The sequence below is a fragment of the Crocuta crocuta genome, unplaced genomic scaffold (assembly GCF_008692635.1).
Source record: "Crocuta crocuta isolate KB4526 unplaced genomic scaffold, BGI_CrCroc_1.0 scaffold516, whole genome shotgun sequence".
NCBI lineage: Eukaryota > Metazoa > Chordata > Mammalia > Carnivora > Hyaenidae > Crocuta > Crocuta crocuta.
The window spans coordinates 147,179-165,095 of record NW_027529538.1 but is presented as its reverse complement, the minus strand read 5'-3'; the positions used below and the strand labels follow the sequence as shown (position 1 = coordinate 165,095).

Sequence of the window (17,917 nt, the reverse complement as noted above, 5' to 3'; positions counted from 1 at the left end):
TAGGCATAAAGAAGGTCAGGTAAATTGGGGCTGTTCCAAGCTTATAAACTGACATACCTTGGGTCCCTGTGGCCCAGGCAAACCTTCAGGACCTGGGAATCCCTTCTGGCCAGGAGAACCAGCCGGTCCGGGAAAGCCTTTCTCCCCCTGATAAAACCAAAACAAGATATGAAACACACAGAATAGCACTGCCCAGCGATAAACACACCCACACCATTGCTTTCTTTTCTTTACAACTTAACGATAACATTTGGTGTATATTTTTTTCTTTGGATCAATAAAATTAGCTCTCAGCAGTAAGTATAACAACAGTAAAGGAAGGTTAGGGTAAAAGGAAGGTTAGCAGCTGTTAATATTTGTAGGCTTGAAAGCGCTTGCCTTTGGTCTTGTAGAAACTACGTTTCCCCAAAAGGTGGCGCTACACAGAGCAGAGATTAAGAGACAGGGAATCAAGAACTGGGGAGGAGGCGGGGAGCCCAGTTATAAAGTTGAGATTCATGCAGGGTGTTTGTTTGCTGGGAGATGGAGAGAGCATGAAGCCAAGGCACAAGAATGTGTTTGGGGAGTGTGCATAATTGCTGTGGTAGCTTGAAAAGAACAGCGCACAGGCTATCAGTTTTAGTCCTTTCTTGATTACACGGGAATTAGTAATCCAATCTATTTGTGTAGGAGATTCAGGAGATCTCAAGAGTGGCATAACCAAAAGGGTGAGCTGAATAGTTTTTTAGAAAGAGTTAGATGCTCTTATGACAAAGCCCCTCGTAACGAGGGAACATAATTTAGGCCCAGTGAGTCACATGGTTCTACCAACACATAATTTTCCCATGAACATGGATCCTGGGATTTCACACTTTAGTAGTAAAGGTTGATTCAGTCAATTTAATTACCGAATTGGCAAATTAAATTTAAAAAAGAGAGAGAGATCCAGTTTGCTATTTCACAGTGTTGTGTGCACACACCCACATCCCATAAAAAGAGAAACAAAAGAATTTGCTAGGCCTCTCCCAAAACTCAGTTACTCTCACACATTCTAGAGTAGCAGCTTGCACATAGTAGGGACTCAATAAATTCTTGAATGCAAGAATAAATCCCAGGTTTCCAACATGGATCTGAGTATATACATTCATAGCTTCAGGGAAAAACCCAATTCAAACTACACATTAATTATAGAATAACTTGAAGCAAATATAATAATTATAGTTCCTACATAAGTTACATGTAAATCATTTTATCTAAAGAGCTAACCATATGTTCTAAAATATTTTTAGTCACCCTTCAGTATTGTTAAGCAATTCATTAGCGTCCCCGAAGAAAGGGTTTTATAAACAAAGAAAAAACTTTAGTTCTGCCTCTGTCTTAATTATCACAAATTGCAAGTTAATGGAGCGAATTAATGAGATTTCATGGCATTCTTTTTTTCCTTGAAGTCTGCAATGGAGCTATAGCTTTCCCCCGCTATTCGAAAGCACAAAGTTCTTACAGAACTTTCCTCAAACTGAAATGGTGTAAAGCAAAGAGTATCCTCACTTTCTAAAAGTTTGAATTACACCATTTCGCGTTTATGAAAAACCTACATGAGTATGGTAATTTTTTTTCACAGAAGCAAAAACTCTCTTTGGAGTTCTTTGGCTTAGCAAAAACAAAGGCCAGGGTAGGTCTTTCCTAAAAACGAAGTGACGCCAGGCAAGCTTTCAGAAAGCGGGGGACATCTGTACTTCCTCGTGCTGAATTTTGGCCTCAACCAGAGTGTCGCTGCAGGATTGCTTCACCAGGGGGCGCGCTTGCACCAGCGCGGCAGGACTTGAAGTGTGCGGATTTCAATGCCTGGGTCAAAGTGAGTGAACCGAGCTGTTTTCATTTGTTCTTTTGTGTTTATCAACATTGTAAATAGGGTTATATATATAGACGCATTCTATAAACTTTCTGTTTTGCTAACTTGCTCCTTTTTTTTACAGACCAAAAAAGTTACAATTTAACTGATAGAATTTACAGGAGTTGTCTGAAACTTTCCAGAAGGCTTCTATCTATCTATCTATCTGTCTGTCTATCTATCTATCTATCTATCTATCTATCTATCTATCTATCTATCTTTTTTCTTTCTCTCTTTCTTTCTTTCCTTCCTTCCGGCTTTCCTTCCTTCCTCTCTTTCTCCCTCTCCCTTTCTCTCTCTCTCTCTCTTACTTTCAGTTAATGTTTACACATGATGTCTTTAAATTTTGATTTGGGAAATGGAATAACAGACTGTGGGGCCTTCTGAGAGTGAATTCTTGGGTGAGCTCTGCAGAGGGAAAAAAACCAATATTAAGATTTTGTTTTTACCTTCTCTCCTTTGATCCCATCACAGAAGCACTGGCCTTTGTCTTTACAGACACAGCCCTAGGAAAAAGGGAAAAAAAGAAAGGGTTTTGTTCAACAACAACTTAATAAATCCTGACTGACAGGGCAAAAGCAAACATATTTTTCTCTCCTTTGAGCATTAAACACTATTCATTAGGAGCCATGCAATACAGGGCAACATTATCAAGAGAAATAGAGTCGAAAAGTGAGATATTGCATGTAGGAGAACTCTTGGGTGGGTGTGCGTCATTTTTATCACATGTGGGAATTGAAAGTTATGCGAAATACAAAGTCATCTACCCTTTTTTTCAGGATAATATATCATCGAACCATATGAAACTGATATACTTGGAAGCAGAAAGTGGTCTAATGTGGCAGATTTCTTAGGTTTAACATAAAACAGATATATGCATATGCATATATTAACTGATCATACCTTCCATAGGTAATTCGAAGGGTTTCTTTTCCTGAAATGATGTTCAAAGCTGAGAAGAGATGATCGATACCCACCATGTGTCTTTCAGGGTAACAATCTAATTGACTAACGTTGGTATCAAAATGTTCTTAGTTTAAAACAAAACCAAAAATTTAGCTGAGAGCTTGGGACCTCTTATCCCATCTAAGCAGTCACTGGGACACATTTTAAAACCTACGCACCGGCCAACTCTAATGAAAAGTCAATTTTTAAAAATTGACTGCCAGCAAAAGAACAAAAAAGGAGTTTAGAATCCTGGAGTTGCAATGTGTTTTGATACATGTTCTATGTTTGTATATTTATCTTTTTAATTTTTTCTTCGGGTTAATATTAACTGAGAACAAGTTGGCTTTCCACAGGAGAAGGATTTTAATTGACAGCAAAGGCAGGGCAAGTCTAGGGCATATGCTGGCTGGTTGATAGGAAAAACAAAAGGCAGATTGCCTCAGATATTTTCAAAGTGGAAGACCCTATTTATGCAATTAAAATAAGATGTACAAGCAAAAATACCTTTAATTAAATATATTTCCTGAGCCTAGGCCAGTAGGCTATGTTGCCCTTCAAGGAAGGGAAGTGTATAGTAATTTTCGGACACCACATTTATATACCTCACAATTAATATGAATGAAGAGTGACTGATTAAAAAGGAAACTTTAGGGACACCTGGGTGGTTCAGTCGGTTAAACATCTGACTTCAGCTCAGGTCATGATCACATGGTTTGTGGGTTTGAGCCCCGCATCGGGCTCTGTGCTGACAGCTAGCTCAGAGCCTGGAGCCTGTCTTCAGATTCTGTGTCTCCCTCTCTCTCTGACCCTCCCCTGCTCATGCTCTCTCTCTCTCTCTCTCTCTCTCAGAAATAAGCATAAAACATTAAAAAAAAAAAAGAAAGAAAAGGAAACTTTATATTCTCCCCAAGTGTTGGATATTTGGTATTTTTTAGAAGACTGCATTTTTGGGGTTAAGTCATACCTTGACTTAATGCTTTAACCTTGTATTTCTAGATTTTTTAACTTTTATGCTCATTTCAACCACATATTTAAGCATACTCTATGAAAGCAATCATTCCCAAATAGTGGATCCCTGGACCTGGCAGCAAGCTGTGAACTTGTCAGAAATGCAAATTATTGGTCCCACCCCAGGCACCCAACTGGGGGTGCCTCTCACTATTCTGTCTTAATAGACCCCTCGGGGTGATGCTGATATCACTGCTCTAAACTAGCACCTAAAATCTGAGTCTGCGAGATAGAGCTCATTCTGTTTCTGAACACTCTTGTTTCGCACACAGCCTGTGGGGGTGGGGAGCAGCAGGGCCTCAGAAAGGGGTCTGAGTCCCACATCAAGGGGAGCACCAGATATTGGGCAAGAAAGCTCAACCCTCCCAAGGACCCAGAGCTCTATTTCGGACAGTGGTGGCGGGCCACCATTCTCCAGGGACCATGAGCATCTCTGATTCTTCTGCCTCCCAGGCACAACCCAGCACGTCCTGAGAATCTCCGAACCACAGGTAATCCTCTAACCTCTGAGAAGGTGCATGGAAGCCACGAGATAGGTCTTATTTTACTTCTTGTTGTAAAAGCCATATTTGCCATACATAACTGGAAATATTTGTTTAAAAATTTTTTTTTTTAATTTTTTTAATTTATTATTTCTAGGAGAGAGAGACAGTGTGAGCAGGGGAGGGTCAGAGAGAGAGGCAGTCACAAACTGAAACAGGCTCCAGGCTCTGAGCTGGCAGTCAGCACAGAGCCCGACGCAGGGCTCGAACCCACGAACCGCGAGATCATGACCTAAGCGAAAGTCGGACGCTTAACCGACTAAGCCACCCAGGCGCCCCTAAAGTTAGATCTTATACAAGATTCTTGATGACCATTAGAAAATGGAGAGCTGTTTAATTTTTAGCCAATCTTTCATTTCATACCATAGATTTAGTCTCCATCAATGCTTTCACCTGTAACCAATACATGTAGTCTGATCTCAACCAATGACTGCCGCAGTTTCAAGAAAGAATCCTCAGGACCCACACTGGTGGCATTATTCAGGGGTTGGGTGTGGAGCTCTCTGTGTGTGACCATACTGTTCTTTGACTTCCCTCTTGCCTGGGGCCTGGCTTCTCATCATCATCACAGTGACTCTGCTCCCCTTTTCTGATCATCAAAACCACAGTTCCTGAGTTTCGACATTATTGTCCTTCAGTGTGGATCTCGCAACTTTAGGGGCAGCATGTTTAGCCCTTGTTTGTATTTGGTTTCTTTGTGTTTACATAGAAGGTAAAAGCCCTATTTGATGGTTCAAAAACAGCTGGTTGGTTAATCAAACAAGATAAAGTGAGAAAGCAGAAACAAATGAACAGATTCATAAATATTTTAGACATTTTATAACTTACAACATATACATCTACACCAATTCTTCAGTGTTATGAAAGAGGGTCCAGGTCTTTTCTTTGGGAATGGGTCTGCTGTTGGAATTCTGTGATGTCATTTTTGCTAAGTCACACCTATAATGCACCACTGACAATGTCAACTTTCGCTTTCTTTGAAACAGGCCAATTGTTGAGCAATTTGAGTAGAGTTCTTCTAGATATCAAACCAGGTTTTTCTCTAACTTCTTAAATGTTTTCTCAGCCATACTTAATTGAATAGCAGTTTTTCTATCATTTGATCAACCTTCCAACCTAGTTGTTACAGAAACACAAGTATTATGCATTCGCATTTAACCAATTTGGTATTTAATATATTTTTTATTAAACTTTTTTCTGGTTTTTATTATTTATTTTTGATACATAGAGACAGAGCATGAGCAGAGGAGAGGCAGAGAGAGAGGGAGAAACAGAATCCGAAGCAGGCTCCAGGCTCTGAGCTGTCAGTACAGAGCCTGATGCAGGGCTCAAACCCACAAACCGTGAGATCATGACCTGAGCCGAAGTCAGATGCTTAACCGACTAAGCTACCCAGGCGCCCCTGTATTTAATAAAATTTCTTTGTTATAATAAGTATAACTGGCAGAAACCGCTAACTCTTGGCAATCATAAAACCCTACCAATGGAATAAGCATATGTTAGTGTACGAGGGAGAAGTAAGGGATGGGTCTCAGGTGGGTGATGTCGGTGGGCATTGACTGGTCTATTATTGAGCAGGCATGGAGAGTTCTGGTCAGTCCAGGAGTCACTCAAAAGGAGAGTCATTGAGAGGGGATCTACTATACTCTCTATTCATCCATCATGGCATCCACATGCAGGTGGTCAGTACTGTTGGCAAGACTCCAGAGCCAGGTCCAGGGCTTTTTTCCATGCCTGGGTTAGCAGAAATGCTCCCAAACTGTCCCAACTTTAATTTGCACTTAAAATGGTAAGGCATTGCCTGCCTATATATCTGCAAAATTGGACTGACTAGGACTTCAGAGAATGTGACAATTTTGCTGACATGTGGATGCTCCACCTGATTAAATAAGCTCAAAATTATAGTCAGGGCCACTCTCTGGCAGTTGTTCAACTGCTGCTTTAGAAGCAAGTGCTGTCCGTGTGACAGAGCAGAGAGCCCTGCACAGGGCTGTGGACATTAGGCACTTCACTTTCCAGGGGGTAATGTCAGTAACCCCAGACTCAAGATTCTCATTTCTCTCAATGAAACTGTTTTTCCTGAGTTAAGTTTTAAATTTGCAGATGTGTTTGAATAATTCAAATAGATTATTAGGCTAAAAGATATAGTGGCTATATTTTCATTTTCATGGAGTTTGATTCACTTTTTTGGACTCACCTTTGAAACACCATGGAAGGTTCTTTCATGGTAGAATATAATATAACCCATTACTTTCTATTAAAACTTTTTTTTCAACATTTTTTTTTTTTGACAGACAGAGACAGAGCATGAGCAGGGGAAGGGCTGAGAGAGAGGGGGACACAGAATCTGAAGCAGGCTCCAGACTCTGAGCTGTTTGTTAGCACACAGCCCGATGCGGGGCTCGAACTTACGAACTGCGAAACCATGTCCTGAGCTGAAGTCAGACGCTCAACTGATTGAACCACTCAGGTGTCCCATAACCCATTACTTTCTACTTAAATACTAAGTAACTTAAAAACCAAAGTGGCCACATGCTTCTAACCATTAAGAAAGCCTAACTGATGGATACTTCTTAAGCAACATTTTTATGATTTTTCCTCTTCCAATAGTAAAGTACCTCTTAGTTTCCATATACCTTAATGGAATAAGAAATCATTTGTCATGAGCCGAAAGCTCTTAATAATGATTTTATGGGTTTTCTCACCCTGCTAACCATTAACACATCAGGAAGTGATCCAAGATTACATGATGGTTCAGTGCTTTTGCATATTAAATAAAGTATTAATAGTGAGAATAATTCATATAAAGGTCACATGCATTTTTTACAACCTCACTCGAAATGCAAAGTAAACTTCAATAATAGAGAATCTTAAAAGGTTTAGGAGTCTAGAAATCGCAGGTCTTAGGCCACATCTACATGGGATCTATTCCTAGTTTTGCCAGCTATGAACTGGAGCTTTGGACAAATTACTTAATCCTTCAAAGTTACCTCTTCTAAAAAGGAAGATATTAACATCTGTCCTGCAGTGTTTTTGTGAGGAGGATCTGAGATGCGGTCAATACGGAGCTTGCAAAATGCCCTGTATCCACTAAAAGACTCAGTCAAAGGGGGTCTCCCTCTTTCTCCTTTCTTGCTGCAACACTCTAGGCCAAAGGACACACATGCCGTTGTCTGGTCCTTCCTACCATCGTTCCGTGTAAACATTTCTTCCCGAAGTTGTTTGTCCAACGCCAATGAACTGGCACCGATTCCAAGAGCAATAGTAAGAGAGACTGAAAAGCCAATTTTTGTTAAACTGCAAATGAATGAGGCAGTATTTATTAATAGTAGTCTCAGAGTATACTGAATATATTAGTTGATATCATTTGTCCATGAGCACAGATATAATATATTTTATTTGTTTAGTAAAATATTGGTTGGAAACACCAATGGTACTTGATGCTTCTATGCGAAAGGTGCCAGGGCAAGCGCATAATACGAAGGCAACTGGCACTTTTCCGGAAGGCTGATCTCAGCTGCTCTCACACTCTTCTTTTGTCCCAGCTCCTGTTCTGCCCTTGGATCACTCACGGATCACCCCCACATTGCCTTCTCCCCCTGGCAATGTGGCTGAAGGGTTAAGGGCTGTGGTTCTAGGACAGACTTCCTGAGTCTACATCCCAACTCTGCCAAGTCATTTGTGTAGTTTTAGGTGATCTTTAGTGCCTCAGTTTCCACATCTGTCAAATGGGGTCAAGTGGGTTAATATTGGTAAAGCACTTAGATGAGTATATGGCAGGCTTACTGAGGGCTGTGAAGGAAACCAGAATATGTCACCCGAAATATGCCTCTCTGACATAAAAATTACTTTGAATTGAAAGCAATTAAAAAGCAGTGAATGCAGAGAAGGCTCCCCCTTTTCTGTGCAAAGGCAAGACATAAATTTCCATTTGACTGGAGATAGGCTCTTACTAGCCCAGAGGCAGCACCAAGGGACTCTTAAAATAAACCTTAACTACTAGTTACTCCCGCACCATTTACTTCCTCCAGCCCAAACCCCTTTGTCTTGTTAATTCTTCACAAATTTATTACTTCTTTGTCTAAAAGGTGTTAAAGCTTTCTGCTCTGTTCACTTCTTGGGCTCTTCATTTCCTTGTGAGGCTCCCAAGCATATGTAAAATTTTAATGAAATGTGTGTGCTTTTCTCCTGTTAATCTGTCTTTGTCAGTTTAATTTTTAGACCCAGCCAGGGACCCTGGGAGGGTCCAGGAGAGGGGCACCTGGGTGGTTTAGTCGATTGGGTGTCCGACTTCCGCTCAGGTCATGATCTCACTGCTTGTGAGTTCGAGCCCTGAGTCAGGTTCTGTGCTGACAGTTCAGAGCCTGGAGCCTCTTCAGATTCTGTGTCTCCCTCTCTCTGCCCCTCTTCCTCTCTCTCTCTCTCAAAAATAAACATTAAATTTTTTTAAAAAAATTCAAGGAGAAATTTTCCTCCTCTACATCTCTTACGGTGAGCTATCAACAGGATCAGCAGCTATCAACAATAAATTAGTAATTTATTAATTTAATAGTGCTACTTAAATGCCCATGAATTAAGGGCTTCCTATGTTTTCTAGACTGCAAGTAGGAACGACGTCTCACAATTCCTTCCATCTCCCCAGCACTGGCAGGCAGCAAACCTTTATCCTTTTACTCTTTAAAACAAATAAAGAATCTAACTATGCACATGCATTTGTGTTGGTCGTTAACAAACCAGGAGAAAATTTCCAAATAATCTTGGGCATTTCCTCTCTCTACCCTTACAACCCCATGTGCCCATCGTCTGTGCATTCCCGTGGAAGGCAAGTGGCCTTCCCTGCCTCCCCCATCCACCAGCCTCGCATCCCCCACGCCCAGCCCAGCCCGATTTAGTGTAAGGGGAAGTTGGCAACGTTCAAAGCTGGTTAACACTCTACTGAGCAGGTCTGTTGATTCTGCATTATGATTATTGATCCTTTGCCCGGCCAATAGCCTGAGGCGAAAGTTTTTGTGTGTGAAAAGAGCTGACCAAGTGTGGCTGACTGGGCCAGACAGACTCCATGAGCTGCTCTTTGCAGGGCCCCTCCATCCCGCGTCTGCCTTAAGCAAGTGACCATGAGCCTTGGCAGCGTGCCCTCCAGCAAAGGAGAGAGACACCCGTGTGCCGCTCTCGCAGTGGCCCCTTGTTCCCTACCCAGGAGCCGCTGTCACACTTGGGTGTCACAGAAATTTCACTGGAGCTGCCACTTCCTATCTTTCAACCCCTGTCCAGAGAGACATCACTAGTCTAGACATCTAAATCAGCCACCCGTTTTTGATTTTCTGGACGACAGCAAGCAGGCAGATGGCTGGCTCTGACAAAGACGGTGGCAGTCAGAGGTCTCTGGTACATTTGGGAATAAATCTGGTAAGAAGGTTTCGTCCATCTCACGTAAGACACTGAGTGGGATTCATACCTAACAGCATTGACTCCAGGTATTTTTTTCTCCTTCTTGCCCTAAAAGGTGTTGAATCCAGTACGACCAAGAGGTCTTCGCCACTGACATAAGATTAATGGACTCTGAAGGGTCCCATGATCAGGATGCTGAAGAGGAAATGAACTTTGATCGGTCCTATGATGAGTTCCGTGGTTGACACGATTTGAGCAGTGACCACACACAGCACTGCTCAGGCTCTCCGCCTCGTGCACGACCTCATTTACACCTGGTAACAATTCTGTAACAATACACTAGTATTAACCCTCTCTCGTAGCTAAGAAACCTGGGATGCCAGAAGCGAGAGGTAGTTATGAATGGAGCTGGGGGGATCTGAAGCCAGGTGGTTTGACCCAGAGCCATATTCTCGGCCATTGTGCTATAGTTAATGATTAGCTGGCTCCGTAGGCTACTGAGGATGGGGGCAGGGACTCAGACGCATCTCCTCCCCTCACCGTGCCGCTGGGCCCCCAGTGATGGGATGTAAAATCCCAGCGATAAACACAACATGGTAGTTCATGAAATTTGCTATTTAAATTGGAAATTGGCACACTGCACCCCACACGCCAAATCCAGTCGGCTGTTTTTGTACTGCTTATGAGCTAAGAATGGGGTTTTTTTAATAGTTAAAAAAAGAAAAAGAATATTTTGTACCATGTGAAAATTATATGAACTTCTAGGGGCACCTGGGTGGCTCAGTCAGTTAAGCGTCCGACTTCGGCTCAGGTCATGATCTCACGGTTCGTGGGTTTGAGCCCCGCGTCGGGCTCTGTGCTGCGGACTAGCTCAAAGCCTGGAGCCTGTCTTCAGATTCTGTGTCTCCCTCTCTGACTCTTCCCTGCTCACGCTGTCTCTCTCTCTCTCTCTCTCTCTCAAAAATAAATAAAACATTAAAAAAAGAAAATTACATGAACTTCTAATTTCAGTAGCTATAAACAAAGGTTTATATTTTGTTAAGAAAAACACTTGTATGTGTTTTCTCCCTTGTTCTACCTTGATGTTGGCATAATACCCTTGATGTTGCCTCAGCCCACAAAGCCTAAAATAGCCGCTATCTGACTCTTTATAGAAGAAGCTTGTTAAACCCTGGTGTAATATACCTTAACTCTAGTCTTTTCTGTGGTCATATAAAAGTTACAGTAAAAAATTAAGACAGAAAGATAAGAAGGGGTGCCTGGGTGGCTTAGTCAGTTAAGCGTCCGACTTAAACTCAAGTCATGATCTCGCAGTTTGTGGGTTCGAGCCCCGTGTCGGGCTCTGTGCTGACAGCTAGCTCAGAGCCTGGAGCCTGCTTTGGATTCTGTGTCTCCCTCTCTCTCTGACCCTCCCCTGCTTGTGTTCTGTCTCTCTCTCTCAAAAATAAATAAACATTAAAAAATATTTTCTTAATTAAAAAAATTGGAAGAAGGGATCGATTCTGAGCTGCAGTGAGAGATGGTCTGGCAGCTCAGAATAGCAGACAGGATCTCTCTCTTCCCCTCTTCCCTCCCATATTTGCCTCCCCTTCTTCCTACCACACTTCAGTACAAGGGTTGTGCGGCAGGAGAGCATAAGTAATACGATTTGGGGGTTGGAAGAATCCAGTAGATCATCTAATCCAAAAGTTCCTTATGGTTTAGACTTCACAGAGAAGCAAATAAAAAAAAAAAATCAATGAGACCAAATCGGACTGTCTTATTCATAATTTGCTACATGTAAGTGTGACAGCTACCTTCAATAGCCAGGCCTGAACCAACAGTCAATCAGTCATCTACTATCATCATTCCATTAGGAAAGAAAAACAAATTAAAACACTGTAAAGGAGGCAAGTAAATCCTCACAGAATGCAAGATCGTCTTTTAAAGTGAAAATAAATGACATTTACTTCATAAACAATAGCCACTCTATTCTTCTTTTTCTCAGTTACCTTGGTCTGGTGAAAGTCTACACTATCCAACACGGGCATGACATTGGGAAGCACTAACCTAGTTACAGCTGTCCCCTCTCTTCCACCTACAGCTCTTCTGCTCAGCTGCTATCTGCTTAGTGACCCAGAGCTGCCCGGTCGTCCCTCTGAGGGTGTCAGCAAGCTAATCTCACACAGTGTAATGCAGGCTAACAAATTCATTTTTTATACGCCCTGTAACTAATGCATCTTTTACCAATAAATGCCTCTTAACACACACACACACACACACACACACACACAGCTCCCACAAATGCCACAACTGGTAGAAAATTCGAACTCCAGACTGACAGGTGAGACACATGTTGGGGCTGAGGGGACCCCTTAGTGTGCATGTCTGGTTTGCTATGTAGGCCCATGTCTTCCAGAAAATATCATTGATACTCTTATTGATTTAAAAAAGGAGCTTGCATATGAAACTCATCTCCTCCTTCCTTGTTTGACAACCAGGGAAGCAGCACAGTTGAAGAGGGCATGTCTGAGTTCTCGCTGACCTCTCCAGAGATGCTACTTCAGACGTGAGACAGTCTTCCTGGGGAAGCAGCCCTTAGCTCTCGTCCGTGTGGAGGATGAGCACATGGCTTTCACTACTTCCACCAGCTGTCACCTGGCTCATTATGCCAATTGTCAATAGCAAATCTAAAGTGAATTTAAAAGTTTAACATTTTTCAGCTTTGGGTTCTGGGAGAATTGCCAGAATGTTTTTTCCTTTTTTAAGTGTATTTATTTATTTTTGAAAAAGAGAGCACGGGGGAGGGGCAGCGAGAGAGGAGAGAGAATCCCAAGCAGGCTCCACACTGTCAGCATGGAGCCTGGCATGGAGCTTGAACTCACAAACCATGAGATCACAACCGGAGCCAAAATCAAGAGTCCAATGTTTAATTGACTGAGACACCCCTGTGCCCCATTAGAAGTTTTTAGAAACTCTGCACTTAATCACATAAATATAAGACATTTCAATGAAATGAAAATATTCATTTTCTATCTGTGAACCTAAAGGAATCTAAAAGAAACATAACAATCTGAAAGTCACCAATAAGATTAGACCAGTTTCCCAAATGGAAGCCTTCTCTGGATTCTCAGGAAGACTGATGTGATACTATCTGAAAATATGGACACTACTTGGGTAGCAATATTATTCTGAATAATAAGGAGAAAAAAACAGGCTTGCTTGTGTATGTAATAGTTAATCCTGGAAGATAGTTGTTTAAATGCTTTCATATGTGTCTTCTTGTGTGTGTGTGTGTGTATGTGTGTGAACCAGAATAAAAGATGGATAAAGAACAAATAATTGTACCAACCCACAAGACAAGAAAAACAGGTGAAAAGACAAAAACAGATGAAAACTGTCAATTGTTAGAAGCTGGATGGCCAGGGAAAGCTTTGAGTCAACTGGACCAGTACATTTGTAAATACTCTGGCACATATCCTTTGTGGCCATAATAGATAAGACACAAAAGCAGTAAAAGACCAATTCAAAAACAAGATCAATGTTTTTGTTGATGAAAATGCAATGGAAACACAAAGCAGTGGGAGGGACTGATGCCTTAGAGGCTGGACTGAGTCTAGAAGGTGCTTTGGAGCTTGACTGCTGTGCATAATAGGGACCATTAGCCAAGAAACACCGTCTTAACACTATTTGGATTGGGATCATGAAGGCATCCCCAAAGGGGCCATTCCAAAAGGGTGGGCACACACAAAGGAAAAAGAAACAGAAATGACAAAAATTGGAATAGAGAGCATGGTGGCCAGTTTCCAAGATGGCCTCCAATGATCTCTCCTCCTGGCATTCATGCTCTTTTATAGTCCCCTCCATATTGAACTGGGGTTGTCTGTATGACCAATAGAATAGGACGAGTGTGATGCCATGTCACTCCTGAGACTAAGTCACAAAATGACACTGTGATACCTGCTCTGTCTTGGGTTACCTGTTTTGGGGGAAGCCAGCTGCCATGTCAAGTCAAGGAGTCTCATGAAGGGGCCCATGTATTGAGGAACTGAGGTCTCTGGCAACAGTGCTGTGAATGAGGTTTCTTGCGAGCTCGTCTTCCAGCTCTGTCAAGACTTAGATGACTGTTGCCCTAGCCTACAGCTTCTGAACCCCAGGAGGGACTCTGAGACAGCACCACTCAACTAAGCTGCTCTCAGAGTCCTGAGCTTCCAAAAATGTATGAGATGACAGATGTTTGCTGTTTTAAACTGAAAAATTGGGGGACAGTCTATTAGGCAGTAATAAATAATACAGGAGTCCGACTTAAAATTTGATGGAAATGATAAAAGAGAAATTCAGAAAGTTTCCCCAAAAATAGGACAAAAGGAAAAGTGAACAATAAAAAAAAAAAGCTCACAAGTTTTGAGGATCAATACAGGATGTCCAGTATCTTACCAAATGGAGTTTCAAAAAGACCAAAGAGAGAAAATTGGAGGAAATTATCAAAGAAATAATATAGGAAATAAGTTTCTAAGTGAAGAAAATAAATATTTAAATTGATGAGGCCCACTAAATGTCTCCCTCTTACAAACATACCCATCTGAGGCACATTATCAAAACATTCCAGAACACTGAGGACAATGAGAAGATTCTAGAAGGAAACAACAAGAAGAAACAGTCACAAAGGTACTTGAATCAAAATGGCATTGGAAAAAAAATGGCATCAGATGTGTCAACAGTTATACCACAAAGGAAGTACGGCATGTAGGCCTTCAGAATTCTGGAAGAAACTGATTTTCAACCTAGACTTTTATACTCACTAAATGATACATTGTTTGAAGAGACACAGATTATTTTCAGTTATGTAATGAAGCAAAAATATCACCCTCCAGGGATACTTTCATGGTTAACTACTGAAGGATGTGCTCCATCGAAGACAAAAGAAGCAATTAGGTCAAGAAAGGGAAAGACCTGGGATCTATGAGAGAGGATCCAACTTGGATTGGATTATCTCAAGATGACCAAGGTATAAGTAAATAAATTGGAGCCAGAGGGTGACAGCCCCTCGGGGGACACCAAGAAAACTGTCTGACAAGTGTGGCAGCAGAACATTGAAAAACTTCAGGAAAAACAAAAGTTTGTTCAATAAAGTTGACAAACATGAAAAGCAGTGACATAGCAATGAGTAACATTTCTGACATCCTATACTGCTGATTCAACCAAAAGTTTTGATAGAGGCATATTAGGAAAATTTGATGAAAAGGAGGGTTGTAGTTCACAGATGGGTCCTCATCTACTGAGCTGCAAGTCAATAGATAGTGTGAAAATAACTCTAGAAGCCTGATTGTCAGAAATATGGAGGTAAGTAAGTGGGAGAAATAGCTGGAAGGTTCAAAAGTAGTTGCTTTGGGCGCCTGGGTGGCTCGGTTGGTTAAGTGTCTGACTTGAGCTCAGGTCATGATCCCGCGGTCTTTGGGTTTGAGCCCCGCATTGGGCTCTGTGCTGACAGCTCAGAACCTGGAGACTGTTTCATATTCTGTATCTCTCTCTATCTGCACCTCCCCCACTCATGCTCTGTCCCTCACTCGCTCTTTCTCAAAAATAAATAAGCATTAAAATTTTTTTAAAAGTAATTGCCTCTTTGGTGGAGAACTTAGGAGAAGGTAGGCTGAAGGGGAACTTTGTTTTTGTTCCAAGTCTTTAATATTACAAGTATTTTTTATTATTATGATTTACTATCTGTATTTTTTTACTTTGCTAAAAATTAACAATAGCAAAGAAAGTTCACCTCGAAACCAGAAAAATTTCCTGTTAACTTTACATTTAAAGTCCTATAATTTATTGTTTTCTCAACCTAAAAAGCATTCTAAGTTCTTCTTAAGTGATGTTTTTCTCCAATTTGGAAAATCACCAATCTAGCTTTGACTTCCTGGTAGAAAAAAATACAATGAGAATAAACATAGGAAATTTTTAAAGAAAAAAGATTCAGACATTTGATGAAGAAATCTTTGGCTGACCATTCTCTGTCTACGAAGGTCAATCTTGGAGGTTGCCTGACCTCCCATTTGCTACTGGTGGTGGAACATTGTCTGTTTTTAAATTTTTTTTGTAACATTTATTTATTTTTGAAAGACAGAGAGAAAGCACGAGCAGGGGAGGGGCAGAGAGAGTGAAACAAAGAAACCGAAGCAGGCTCCAGGCTCTGAGCTGTCAGCACAGAGCCTGATGTGGGGCCCAAACCCACAAACCATGAGATCATGACCTGAGCTGAAGTCGGATGTTTAACCTACTGAGCCACGCAGGTGCCCCACGCTTTCTTATTCTAAATTATACACTATGAAGACTGCAAGAAGCCTTAGGTTTCTGTCTGATACTGAGTTCAAGGTTAGTCCAGATTTATTTGGAGCCCAGAATTTCTCCTTTTCCCTTGGGGAGAGGAGCTGACTACATTTGGGGGAGACTTACGAGAATAGAGGCCATTATACTTGCTAGGTCTCTTGCCCATGGCTGGGGCTAGATTGGAAAGGGGGGCCCACAAACCCGTGGGCTTTGTTCCAGGCATGCTCCTCTTAGAGACGACTATTCCTTTATGGTTGAATTGGGCCGGGGCTCCATTCCTGGCCCATGTTGGCCACTGTTGTGAAAATATCTTCTCCCTAAAAGTGGAGGATGGATGCCATCCAATTAACCCTTTGACTGGGGCAGGACATAAGCCAACAAATCACATATAGAACTCTCTATGAAGGGTAAGGAGAGAATCTGATATCCTGAATCTGCTTTTTAAAATAAACTATAGAAATGCAGGAATGTTTTTGTTGCATTTGTTATGATTAAGACGCTTCTTTCACAGCACCAGTTCAAATCAAATCGTGATTAAGAAAAATCTGTTTAGTTTCATGGTATTCCAATGGAAAGTTAGGATCGTGGTTCTCAACTTTTAGTACACATAAATTACCTGGAGTCCTGAGTAGTCTTAGTTTTTCCAGAATCCCAAGCCTAGAGAATAGTTCTGAGTGCCTGGAATCTGCATTTAAAACAAATTGCCCAGGAGAGTGGGTTGTACGGACTCCCCAGAACACACTTTGAGAATCTCCCTTACATCTTGAACATTAAATATCATGTGTTTTCACTCATATGTGGAACTGGAGAAACTTAACCATGGGGGGGTAAGGAAGGGGAAAGAAGAACTTCAAGCAGAGAGGAAGGCAAACCATAAGAGACTCTTAAATACAGAGAACAAACTGAGGGTTGATGGGGGGTGGGACTGGTGGGGAGGGGGAAATGGGTGATGGGCATTGAGGAGGGTGCTTGTTAGGATGAGCACTGGGTGGTTGTATGTAAGCAATGAATCATGGGCATCTACTTCCGAAGCATACTGTAATCGCTGTATATTAGCCAAACTTGACAGTAAATTATATTAAAAAAACCCTGACACTCATCTGGAAAACTATTACACTGATCTGTGGTATTTATGAAATAAAACAGTATTTATTTTTAAACATAGAGGTTAGGATTAATTATCAACCATAAATAAATTTCCCAAATTGTATTATGTCACTTCCCTGATTAAAATTGTTTGTTCATTCCTTACGGACGCCAGTGCCAAGTGTAAACTCTTCAGCATGACATATGAGGCTCTTTGTATTCTGGTTCCCCCTATTTCCCCAGCCTCGGAGGCCACTGGTCACCCCGAGCTCTCGTTTGCATTCCTGTAATTTTCCACATGGTCCTTCTTTGGCCTGAATGCCCACTTCTCAATACCCCTTACTCTGCTTGGCTAAGTCATGCTCATTCTGGAGAAGTTCAAAAGTTACCTCTTTCTGGCAGACTAGCTCCCTAAATCCTCTAGGTAGTTACTTACTCTCTCATCTGTTTTGTGCATAACTGCTCTTATAACACATATCTAATTGCATTGTAATTATTTGTTTCTCCACCACCTAGCAAAGCTTCTCTTAGGAAGTCACATTTTACTCATCTCTATGTTCCTAGTAGAGGGGACAGTTTACAGGGCAGGGGTAGAAAGGAACTATTCTCCTGGGGGTGTGGGGGGAACATGGTGTCTGGGCTTATTTGATTATACAAGAAGGCCCTCAAGACATACCTGAGAGGTGGGGGTGGGTGTCCTTATTATGGAAAGGTATAAAGAGAAATGTAACAAATACTCCCTCACCTACCACCCAGCCTACGAAATAGCACATTA

At 41.6% G+C, this 17,917-nt stretch overlaps 1 protein-coding gene across 1 annotated transcript in view; it reads right to left on the bottom strand.

Moving 5' to 3' along the window:
- COL4A3 (collagen type IV alpha 3 chain) overlaps positions 1-17,917 on the bottom strand; it is a 137,792-nt gene that overhangs the window by 67,681 nt on the left and 52,194 nt on the right. The window contains exons 6-7 of the mRNA XM_077761377.1: positions 2,320-2,376; positions 58-147 (exon numbers count right to left, since the gene is read on the bottom strand). Of these exons, the coding sequence (XP_077617503.1) occupies positions 58-147; positions 2,320-2,376 (147 nt within the window). The remainder of the gene's footprint in view (positions 1-57; positions 148-2,319; positions 2,377-17,917) is intronic.